Here is a 12,541-nt window from a genome sequence, read left to right as displayed (position 1 = left end):
TGGGCACCTTATTCATCCAAGCTACTCAATACCTCCCCCCAGCCATAAGAAGTGAAATGTCTTACTGACGTCAGCCACAGAGAACAAGAGCCCACAGTCCTCAGGAGTGAGCCGCGTCTGTGGCACTGATTCCCTGCCACATACGTTGTGTCTGAACCATTGAATTGCGACTCCACGTTCTCTCTGTACTTGATTGCCTTACGGAGGGCAAAACTGCGCTGTTTGTATTCAACCATATTCCCAGTCACCTTGCCGTGGTTAAATGCGGTGGTTCGCGTTTTCAGTTTTGCGCGAATGCTGCCATCTATGCACGGTTTTTGGTTTGGCTAGGTTTTAATAGATGAACTCAGTCACCGTGTCAGTGTTATTCTCTGAAGCTACCCGTAACATATCCCAGTCCGCGTGATCAAAACAATCTTGAAGTATGTATTCCGATTGGTCGGACCAGTGTTGAATAGACCTTAGCACGGGTACTTCCTGTTTTGAGTTTCTGCCTGTCGGAAGGGAGGAGTAGAATGGAGTCGTGATCTGATTTGCCGAAGGGGGGCAAGAGAGGGACTTGTAGCCATCCCGGGAAGGGAGACTAACAATGGTCGAGAGTTTTTGAAGGGCGAGTACTAGAAGCAATGTGTTAGAACTTCGGTAGCGGTTTCCTCAAATTTGCTTTTGTTAAAGTCCCCAGCTATAAGAAATGCTCCCTCYGGACATGTGGTTTCCAGTTTTCACAAAATCCAGTGTAGTTCCTTAAGGGGCGTTGTGGTATCGGCTTGAGCGGGAATATACATGGCTGTGACTATAACCAAAGAGAATTCTCTTGGGAGGTAATATGGTCGGTATTTGATTGTGAAGGTCATCCAGCAGGACAACAACCCCAACCACGCATCCAAAAGCACCCAGGAATGGTTCAAGAAGAAGCACTGAACTGTTCTGGAGTGGACAGGGAAGAGTCCAGATATTAGGAACCCCTCAAACATTAAAGAATTAGAGCAGTTGCTGCTGAAGAGTGGGACAAATTACCAGTAGAATGGTGCAGCAAGGTTATTGCTGGCTACAATAAGCATTTTTAAACTGTTATCTTGGCCAAAGGCTGTGCAGCCAAGTACTAGCTCTATGGTGCCAATAATTTTGTCCATGCCATTTTGTCTAAATAAAGTTAATATTTGTTAAGTTTTACAAAAAGGTATTTGGTTCTGCTGTGTTGTCCAATAACAAGGTGTGGACCATATTTGAGAAGAAATAGAGAATTATTTTAAGGTGCAATATTCAGAAATCGCCATTTCAAATCAAATTGTGTTTGTTAAATGCACCGAGTACAACAGTTGTAGAACTTACGAGCCCTTCACCAATGCAGAGATMTACACTTTTTTGACATTTTCCAAATAAACGAAAGGAAAAATTGTAACACAATAAAAATAACAATACTGAGGATATATACAAGGGGTACCGGTATCGAATAGTTTGCGTAATTTCAGTTTGACAAAACAAGCAATGTATAGTGTAGAGAATCATTGTCACATCTAAACTGCTGTGAAATATCACTTTTCTTTCTTAAGTTTTTTGAATCTGGTGTACAAAAGTAAAACTTAAGAACAAGAAGCATAGAAATAGTGTGCACTCACATTTTTGTGAATTTGGTCGGGTCACACAAAAAGTTACATATTGCAGCTTTAAGAAAAGTGCAAAGGTGCAAATATATTTGTCCGCAACGGTATGTGAATGCTGATCTCTGATATTTTCTGTCTTGTCATGAAATGTTAGCAAAAAAAGGGGGACCTTTTGACCCTATCCCATCCTCGTCCCCAGGCTCCAAGGACCAGCTGCAGAAGGAAAATGAGGAGCTGAAACAGCAGAGGGAGGAGCTGGAGGTCAGAGTCAGTGCTCTGAAGTCCCAATACGAGGGCCGTCTGAGCCGCCAGGAGAGGGAGCTGCGGGACCTGAGGGAACAGCAGGAGAGACACGGAGAGCAGAGGGATGAGCCTCCTGAACAGGGCCTCAGCAAGGTGAGATGGAGGGCTTAATGGAGGCATAGATTTCAATGGAGCACTTCCGCTTCATACCCCACAAGCCTGGATTGCTATTCATTATGGCCGTGGTGCGAATAACACATTCTATTCTACCCGTAGGCCCAGGAACAGCAGAGGACCACCGAGCAGAGAGGACCACTGAAGACCACCCCAGCTGCAGACCGGGGCAGGTAAAGTACACACACACACACACACACACTCTCTCTCTCCCCCGCAAACACACTCACTACACTTGGGTAACTTGTGCAATGATGTTTTCATCTGTATTTCCCCTTCCCCATAGCGCCAGTACCTCTGAGCCCCCTACTGCCAACATCAAGCCCACCCCTCTGGGAGCTCAAGGCCCCAGCAAGCCCCCTGCCATCCCCGGGAACAAGTCCACCCCCCGGGCAAGCATCAGGCCCATGATCACACCGGCCACCGTGCCCACCCCCACCCCTACTGCCACCGTCATGCCCACCACYCAGGTGGAGAACCAGGAAGGTGAGTTCTGTGGAACCAATATCACTGTTGGTGTGATGTGAATGTTATAGCATTAATATTTGAGTATTGGTCATTTTTAAAGCGCAGGATGGCTGTCTGAAGGATAGAGAATCAGACCGCAGACATGGTATTTCCATCTCTGAACCGTATTGACCCTGTCACCTGTGACCCCTCCAGCCATGCAGTCATCCGAGGGCCCGCCTGAGCATGTGACTGTTTACGGCAGTGCCAGCGGTTCAGTACGGTCAACCAGCCCTAACGTTCAGACCACCAACCCAATGCTGGTGGTCCAGCAGACCCAGACCCAGACCACAGCCTTCGTCCAACCAACACAGCAACAGAACCTGCCCCACACTGAACCAGCCAATCAGGAGCAGCCCCCGACCCCAGTCATGGAAGCGGCACCCAGTGCGCAAATGGAGAGGCCGTCGACGTCCACAGCTGTGTTTGGGACAGGTGAGCGTCTCGATTAAATCTAACCAGGAGTTTCTATAGATTTGGGGTATAGTAGTGTTGTCTAACTAAGCTTAAGGGTTGACTATGAGTGAAGTTCTTACTGCATTACCACTGGTTCTCTAATATTGAAAGAACTGCATATCTACCAAATTAAGCTAGAATTGTGTATTTTTCAATTCTCCAGTTTCAGCCACCCCAGGAACAGCCTCCATGTCCAAGAGACCTCGTGAGGAGGAGCAGGACAGCTCTATGGTGGCTGACACAGACAACACCCAGGAGGACCCCTCTGAACCCCCCATCCCCAAGAAGCTACGCATCATCCAGAGAGTCGACCCAGAGGAGCCAGAGGCCCAGGAGGAGGTGCTGGCTGAGGGCAGTGCAGAGGGACTGGTGCCTGGAGAGAGCCAGGAAGCCCCAGAGACCAGCCAGGTATGTGTGTACTACCCATCCTCTCGAGAGGCTGATATGGTCTTTCAGTCTGGTTTGTGTGTCTAATCGTGTGTGTGTCAGCAGGTGGTGGAGGAGTACTCAGTACTAGAGGAGGCTGAGGAGGGTACAGCGTCTCAGTCTGTCCCTGTAGAGCTGCTCCTGTCCGAGACCGCATTCATCTCATTTTCATACGACGCCAACGAAGAACCCCCCCAGCACGATGTCATCGTCATAGTGACTGACTCTGAGAGCGAGGATGAGCAGCGGGAGGAGGTGGAGGATGATGAGGAAGAGGAACCGGTACGGACTGAGGGAATCGACTGTTGTCGATTTGAAATATTTTAGTTGCTAGACACTTTAATTGATCCTTCGCTAAGCCTTGGTTACTGTTACAACATTTTCCCGGGAAGCCCAATTCCCTTTTCCAACCACTGGCGAAATCCCCTCACAATGATCTCATAGTGTGTTTTTAATACACAATGAAATTAAACTGACTACCCCTTGCTAATCAGGAGACTCTTGGCTATGTCACGGTGGATTGTCATTGCAATTGCTTCACAGGAACCTGGTAAAATGAATGTTGTTGTGTTGCTAGCCACTGGATGGCTCTGAATGCACTGTCAGCATGCAGTCAGTTGCTATCTAGCACTCTCAAATCGTATCCAGATGTCGACAGCAGATGGGATTTCTATTCATAGCATGGATAACTTAGCTAGCTAACATACATTTAGAAAAAAGCCTAGTTATATTAACTGGCTACTTAGCTAGCTAGCGTTAGCAACGTTGAGTGGTCAATAGAATGAAGGCTACTTAACCAGCTGAGCTAGCAAACAATGTAACACAAGTATAATTTTGTATTCTAAAAATATTCTAACAGGCTCTGCATTTCCGGTTATCACAGTAGCAAGTACCCCTGGTGTAGTGTTAAATTATTTAGCCATTTAAACAATTTGTTTTTGGATGAAAACTCAGTTTTTGTTATGCCCTCAATGGCTTTCATGCATTTCAAATGTGAGCTTGCCTGAGGTGTTTGCTCTCTCGKTGTGATTGGTTGCCCAACATTTGGGGCGGGGCTTAGCGAATGGTCAATTGAACTCCCTCAAATCCTAGCAAAATCTTGCCTAAAATGATCTGAGAGTATATGGCACTTAGAAATCTGTGGAACTCTATTTGAAGGGATGAAAATGTTGATATGCAGCCCATACTCGATGTTAAATTCAACTGACTGTTGATTGAGACCTTTTACATCCTCTCTTTAGGACTARGATGAAGAGGAGGAGGATGACGAGGAGGAGGAAGATGAAGATGATGGAGGGATGGGGGATGAAGGAGAGGAGAGCAATGAAGGGAGCGGAGATGGCAATGAGGCATATGAAGGCGAAGACACAGAGGTAAGATCCACACACACACACACACGCGCACGGTTACAAACTTAATGATGTCATATCCAGCATGTGTTTTGTAATTCCACTCTCATTTCCTGTCTTGCACCCACTCCCTAATTCTTTCCAACTGTCACTTCTCTCTGATGTTACAGCCAGACAATGTTGTAACCAAAGTTGTGTGCACATGCACTTTTTTCTGTGTGACGAATTGGTGCCTCACCAGTGCTCTTGCTACACTCTGCTACCTCATGTCTGTGTTGTGATCTAGAGTGACGGTGTGTGTGGGAACTGAATGTCCTGGAGGGTTGGCAAGGGAGAAGGGTGGGTGGAGGGTGGGGGCTTTGTGGTCAGGGTGTGGGTGCAGAAGAAAGCGGGGCACACCCTCTGTCTAGCTAGCTGTAAAGTTACTAGACCTCTAAGGGAATGCCTGTACAAGGGAAATTAATCATAATCAGCARGTGCGGCTTACCACAACAACACTGCAGGGCAGTAGATAGTGCGTGGGAAACATCCTGTAACATCCCCTCTTTGCTCGTCTTCTCTCTCTCCCACTGTGTGCCTCCCTCCCTCCCAGGGTCCTGATGGGACGGATCCAGGCACGGAGACGGAGGAGAGTCTAGGAGCATCTGACTCCACCCAGCGCCCGGCTGACTCCCAGACACACAGCTGTAAYACGATGGAAACTATGTCACACACTTGTCTCCACAGTCAGTTAGACATCTGACACTTTTGAGTGACAGAGAGATGTAATATGTTGGTGTCTGTCTGGATTGAGAGATACATTTTAGTCATTCTGTTGGTAGATTAACCAAGCCAGTAGATTCAACATGTCGGAAACTGATAGACATGAGCCTATTTTARAATATTATTGGGGTATCTGTTAGTTCAACAGACAATGATGTAACAAGGAAAGGTGACGCGAACTGCGTCTGTCTGGAGAGATTACGTTTGTGTTGTGATTTTGATGTAGGAACTCTGTCAAACTAAACCACAGTGTCGTCTCCTGTTCTGTCAGTCGAGGGCAGCAGCAGTATGGAAGCCTTCTCAAGCGACCCAACCAGCTCTGCTCCCAGAATGCACCAGTCTCCACGGAGAGCACCCCACCCGCTGCCCCCCCGCCTCAACATCACCCAGGAACGGGGACCCCCCGCTCAGGTACAGGTTTGTTCTTATGACTCAATATAGCCAGTTACACTGTGTGTGTCTGTGCTTAGACAATTGTATTGCTGTTTTTGTGGTATGGTTACATCTGTGTAGTACCGAGTTGTGTGTGTGTGTGCCTTACAGCACCCCATGCGTCGCCAGTCGGTAGGCAGAGTCCCTCAGCTCACCCCTGGGATGGCCAGCGGCGGAGTAAGTCACAATATTGGAGTAAGTCACAATATGGGAACAGGTAGCATGCTACCTGTTCCCATAGACTTCCAGGCACTAACACTAGTTAGCAATGGCTCGTGAAAACATCCTTCAACTTCCTTTAAACTGCCCCTCAGACATATAAAATGGTATACATGAGTTTATCTGTTTAAGTAGAACATTTCGCGCTATCCTTTTAAACTGCAACTCATGTGTTCTGTTGTCAGTGTTTGTATAATATAGATCCCGGATGATATTTCAGTTCACCGATTTTATTATCGGCTGATGTTGGCCTTTTTAGCGCTATATCGGTATCGGACGATAATTCTACCGATAACCGATATTTAATAAATAGAATGGGGGGAAAAGGGATACTCAATCTGAAATGTGGCCATTCTCATGTGTCATTGTCACAATATAATAAATCACCATTTGAAGAATATTTCTTTGACAATTCTTCTTTTGTATGGCAATTTAGGACAATTCGATGTGTAAAAATATAACTTTCATTTACCCGCTGTAAAACAGTATATCGGCAGATGTATCGGTGAGTTTTGTCCCCCGCAAAAAACGGTATCGGACCCAAAAATAAATTTCAGTCAGGCTCTAGTATAATGTTCTTTCCTCCGCCTTCCTACAGCAGCACTTCTTTGACGATGATGACAGGATGGTTCCCAGTACTCCTACTCTGGTGGCGCCACACCGCTCTGACAGCTTTGCGGAAGCTATCCAGTGAGAAACACACACATCAGCAGCTAAACACCACTAGTAAAGTCCCCATAGGAACCCCATAGTACTTCTAACTTCTTCTCGCTCTCTATGGTCCAGTTCTCCCCAGGTGGCTGGTGTACCCCGTTTCAGGTTCGGCACCCCAGAGGACCTGATGCCCCAGACCACCACCTCCCACTCTGACCTGGGACATCTGGCATCACAAGGAGGTACTGGACTGTACTTAGGCACACCTCATCCCTTTTCTATTTCTCCATACTCTACCATTGAGACACCCCCACGCTCTCTGTCCTCATACACACCACTGAGATCAACATGTTAGTTATATTCTCCTCTCACTGTTTTTCTCAGATACCTTTTAGAGACATTTGATTAGGAGAGATCTTACTTTTGCCATGTCCATCTCTCTTTGGTGAAGTCAAGTGTGTGTGTGTATGTTGTAGGTCTTGGGATGTATGATAGTCCTCTGTTCCTGCCTGGTCATGAGGATGAGTCTGGGGGCCTCAGCGTTCCCACCACACCCCTGCAGGTGGCTGTACCAGGTACAGTACACACACACTAGGGTGACCACATGTCCCTGGATTGTGCGGGACAGTACTGCATTTTGGCCCTTTTGTCCTTCAAACAATCATGTCCTGATTTTTTTTTTTTACATTTTATTTTAACAAAACAGAAATAACGAAAAGCAAAACATACAATAATCCCGACCCTCGCCCATGATTGGAGGACCTCAGACATTTACACTGTATATTTGCCAATATACTTATTCCACCCTTCGGATAGCCACAGATAAACCAATTTCTCCCAATAAATCACAATTCTACCATTTCCTCTTGCAATGCATCCCTCCATTCTCCCATGGTGTCACAATAGGGACTTGATCCTCCCCCATCTGCAACATTTCTGCTGAAATTGCCCCCCCCCACGTTTTTWAAAATATTTTTAACCCAAGTGCACAATGTTTCCTGTTGACTGACTGGTCTTCAAAGTCCCCCAGCAATACAGTTTGCAGGTCCAACCACACCTATATATTATGTCATAATAAGCATTACTGGACCTGACTCCAAAAACAAGCCACCGATGGACAGTACCAAAAGAGATGCTCTGTTGATTCTGTTTCCGCATGGCAGTCTGCACCGGTCTGACTGTTGAATACCCCGTATACTGAGCATTGTTTTTGTAGTGAGAATTTTAGATAATAGCTTTAATTGAAAATAACGAATTGATGCATCAGTTGTATTGTATATCAGTTCATAAACCCGATGGTATTGGGACATTGAAAATCTGTTCCCAACTATCTTGAATTTTGTGAGGCATAGTTGTCAACCCTCTTGACTGTTAGTGAAACTAATACATTTTACGATTTATATTAGTAATTTTCAGCTATTTATGTTTGTTTTTTTGGTGGATGACAAACTAATTCATTTCCTTCTCTTTTAAGTAATTGCCTTTTCCATTTTTGTGGCAGAGCTGCAATGAGTTGGTTATTTTACATTTTATATTTTATATTGAGCATACAGTACATCTCCTTAAGTGGTTGTATGACACAATTCTTCCGGCATTGTTTACAATGTCCTGTATTTAATCAACAAATTCAAACTGCACTAATTGATGGGGGGGAAAGTTGGTTTGTCAAGTGTTTGTCACATTCCAACCTGTCTCTTGTGGTCAATGAATATATACACTACCGTTCAAAAGTTTGGGGCCACTTAGAAATGTACTTGTTTTTGAAAGGAAAGCACTTCTTTTTGTCCATTTTAAAATAACATAACATTTATCAGAAATACAGTGTAGACATTGTTAATGTTATAAATGACTATTGTAGCTGGAAACTGCAGATTTTTTATGGAATATCTACATAGGTGTACAGGGGCCCATTTATCAGCAACCATCACTCCTGTGTTCCAATAGCACGTTGTGTTATTAGTTGAGTATCTGGAGCATCAGCATTTGTGGGTCCGATTTTACAGGCTCAAAATGGCCAGAAACAAATAACTTTCTTCTGAAACTCGTCAGTCTATTCTTGTTCTGAGAAATGATGGCTATTCCATGCGAGAAATTGCAAAGAAACTGAAGATCTCGTACAACACTGTGCACTACTCCCTTCACAGAACAGAGCAAACTGACTAACCAGAATAGAAAGGGGAGTGGGAGGCCCCAGTGCACAACTGAGCAAGACGACAAGTACATTAGAYTGTCTAGTTTGAGAAACAGACGCCTCACAAGTCCTCAACTGGCAGCTTCAGTAAATAGTACCCGCAAAATGCTAGTCTCAACTTCAACAGTGAAGAGGCGACTCCGGGATGCTGGCCTAGTCTAAAGTAGGCCAGTTGTATTGCTTCTTTAATCAGGACAACTGTCTTTAGCTGTGCTAACATAATTGTGAAAGGGTTTTCTAATGATCAATTAGCCTTTTTAAAATGATAAACTTGGATTAGCGGACACAGGAGTGATGGTTTCTGATAATGGGCCTCTATACACCTCCGTAGACATTCCATTAAAAATCAGCCGTTTCCAGCTACAATAGTCATTTACAACATCAACAATGTCTACACTGTATTTCTGATCAATTTGATGTTTTATAATGGACAAGAAATTTGCTTTTCTTTCACAACGACTTTTCTAAGTGGCACATTTGGGCAGTCTTGACAACATTTTGAACAGAAATGCAATGGTTCATTGGACCAGTCTAAAACTTTGCACATACACTGCTGCCATCTAGTGGCCAAAATCTAAATTCCACCTGGGCTGGAATAATACATTATGGCCTTTCTCTTGCATTTCAAAGATGATTGTATAAAAAAAAAAAATACAAAAGAACGGTTGTTTTTTCTTTGTATTATCTTTTACCAGATCTATTGTGTTATATTCTCCTACATTCCTTTCACATTTCCACAAACTTAAGTGTTTCCTTTCAAATGGTACCAAGAATATGCATTTCCTTGCTTCAGCGCCTGAGCTACAGGCAGTTAGATTTGGGTATGTCATTTTAGGCGAAAATTGAAAAAAGGGGGCTGATCCTTTTAACAGTTGTGCCTTGTTTAAAAGTGAATTTGTGGGATATCTTTCCTTAATGCGTTTGAGCCAATCAGTTGTGATGTGACAAGGTAGGGGTGGTATACAGAAGATAACCTTATTTGGTAAAAGACCAAGTCCATATTATAGCGAGAACAGCTCTAATAAGCAAAGAGAAATGACAGTCCATTACTTTTAAGACATGGTCAGTCAATCTGGAAAATGTCAAGAACTTTTAACGTTTCTTAAGTGCAGTCGCAAAAATCATCAAACGCTATGATGAAACTGGCGTTCATGAGGACCGCCACAGGAACGGAAGACCCGAAGTTACCTCTGCTGAAGAGGATAAATTCATTAGAGTTAACTGCACCTCAGATTGCAGCCCAAATAAATGTTTCACAGTGTTCAAGTAACACACATCTCAACATAAACTCTGGATAAGCGTCTGCTAATTCTCTCCCCTTCCCTCCAGTGTCCATATTTGCAGAGGTCCCGCCATCTGACAGCACGGAACATGCCTCTCAGTCTGTTCCCATGGTAACCACCTCAACCCCAGGCTTAGTGGTGGCCGAAGGACCAAGTCCAGGGGACGAGAGGGATGATGTCTTCATGGCGCCTGGGGGAGACCTGTGAGACCACCTTGCTTACTCTATGAAATTCATCAAAAGTAAAGCTTCAAATTGTATAGCTGACTGAACTTGAACCGCAACAGTAATAATAGTGTGATCCTCCATAGTGAATGACCTGTGTGTGTTGTGTACGTGTCCAGTGTGGAGGTGTCTCTGGAACCTGTAATGTCTCGGGCGGGGGAGATAGAGGAACCTGCCCAGGTCTCAGACGACTGCGGCCTGCCTTCTACCAGCCAGGAACTCTCCTCCAGCTCTCCAGGTACTGACCCCAACTCTCTACAGTATCAGACCCGCCAACATGCACACATTTTGCGTACCAACTACGCAATTCTCTGTCCGTGTATGCAGGTACGAGATCCGAGTTAAAAGTAAGCAGAAATGAATAGGGCCTGTTTATTTACTTTTTTTTATTATTTTTTTTTAAATACATTTTAATCAAAATAAATCCACTGAGTAAATTAACATCCCGATTTCCCGAGCTGCAACACACAGACATGTACTGAGTTTGTGTAAATGGACATGGAGATTAATACATCATTATTGGACGTAGCTACCCCCTTGTCTGCCCCTCTTGTTTGTTGTAATGCTGAGTTTGCCGACTGTCAGCTGTACGTAAACGCATGAACAAATCCCTTTTCGACTCCGTGTGTTGTGGAAAGGTAAACACTAATTGTTTCAAGCTAACGTTAGCGAACATAAGATGGACATTCGGTGGGCTCTAAAGTGCCAGCASRTCACTCACGTTTGCTAGTGAAAGAAATTAAATGCGTATACGAGAAATAACTGGTTGCATTTGTGCGAGTGTGATATACTGTAACGACCCTTGCATCCACGACAGTGCGTGTGCTTGGCCGGTGAGCGTGTTCCTGTAAGACGTAGAGTCGCAAGCTAGCGCGAGGACGCGCTCTTTGAAAGGAGGGAGTAGTGTAACGACCCTGGGTTTATAAGCGTGGAAATCGACTGCCGCACGAGCATGCTTTTGCGGTACAGTCGATAGTGCGCCGGACCTCGGGCTAGAAGGTCGAGGCCTTTGTGGCCTGTTTCATTACAATACTTTTAATTCTGCATCCCATTAGTTGTATTTTCCACGTAACATTACAAGGATCATGCAACCTGATTAACTGGTAATTATGATCCACGTCACACAAAACATTACAAAAGATGCATCTCAACATCTTGGCCTTAAATGGAGTCGGGAGTTTAGACTGCACAATGAAAAATGGACGCGTGTCCGGTATTAGCTATAGAGGCAATGCTTCTAAAATGCCTTTGCACTAGAGTTGAGAATTTTAAAATTTTGAAAATCTGAAATTATGTATGCGCTGAAGAACTGCAATAGGCTGAAACAGCGGACTCTTCTAGTGAACAGCGTTCAGATTCCCTTTGTGGTAGCCTAGCGAAAGAGTTTCAGATTCCTTTGTGGTAGCCTAGCGAACAGCGTTCAGATTCCCTTTGTGGTAGCCTAGCGACCAGCGTTCAGATTCCTTTTGTGTAGCCTCGCGACCAGAGTTCAGATTCCTTTGTGGTAGCCTACTGAACAGCTTCAATTCCCTTTGTGGTAGCCTAGCGAACAGCGTTCAGATTCCCTTTGTGGTAGCCTAGCGAACAGCGTTCAGATTCCCTTTGTGGTAGCTACTGAACAGCGTTCAGATTCCCTTTGTGGTAGCCTACTGAACAGCGGTTCAGATTCCCTTTGCGGTAGCCTACTGACAGCGTTCAGATCCCTTTGCGGTAGCCTACTGAACAGCGTTCAGATTCCCTTTGTGGTAGCCTACTGAACAGCGTTCAGATTCCCTTTGCGGTAGCCTACTGAACAGCGTTCAGATTCCCTTTGCGGTAGCCTACTGAACAGCGTTCAGAGCTCCTTTGCGGTAGCCTACTGAACAGCGTTCAGATTCCCTTTGCGGTAGCCTACTGAACAGCGTTCAGATTCCCTTTGTGGTAGCCTACTGAACAGCATTCAGATTCCCTTTGTGGTAGCCTACTTAAGCTTTGTGTAGCCAGTTTGCGGTCTGTGTCGATGCAATAATTAGTTTTT

General features: G+C 44.9%; 1 protein-coding gene across 12 annotated transcripts in view; it reads left to right on the top strand.

The window, feature by feature from the left end:
- Window positions 1-12,541, top strand: part of LOC111975981 (nucleoprotein TPR-like) — a 47,872-nt gene that overhangs the window by 33,896 nt on the left and 1,435 nt on the right. The window contains 15 exon segments of one of the 12 annotated variants that reach the window (XM_070447636.1): window positions 1,804-2,000; window positions 2,124-2,194; window positions 2,308-2,507; window positions 2,685-2,963; window positions 3,148-3,392; window positions 3,477-3,692; window positions 4,652-4,783; window positions 5,352-5,445; window positions 5,772-5,938; window positions 6,065-6,148; window positions 6,771-6,862; window positions 6,959-7,068; window positions 7,303-7,401; window positions 10,347-10,503; window positions 10,644-10,762. In XM_070447636.1, the coding sequence (XP_070303737.1) occupies window positions 1,804-2,000; window positions 2,124-2,194; window positions 2,308-2,507; window positions 2,685-2,963; window positions 3,148-3,392; window positions 3,477-3,692; window positions 4,652-4,783; window positions 5,352-5,445; window positions 5,772-5,938; window positions 6,065-6,148; window positions 6,771-6,862; window positions 6,959-7,068; window positions 7,303-7,401; window positions 10,347-10,503; window positions 10,644-10,762 (2,262 nt within the window). 12 annotated transcript variants of the gene reach the window in all.

The sequence above is a fragment of the Salvelinus sp. IW2-2015 genome, linkage group LG16 (assembly GCF_002910315.2).
Source record: "Salvelinus sp. IW2-2015 linkage group LG16, ASM291031v2, whole genome shotgun sequence".
In the NCBI taxonomy this organism is placed as follows: domain Eukaryota; kingdom Metazoa; phylum Chordata; class Actinopteri; order Salmoniformes; family Salmonidae; genus Salvelinus; species Salvelinus sp. IW2-2015.
This window is presented reverse-complemented; position numbering and strand designations above follow the sequence as displayed.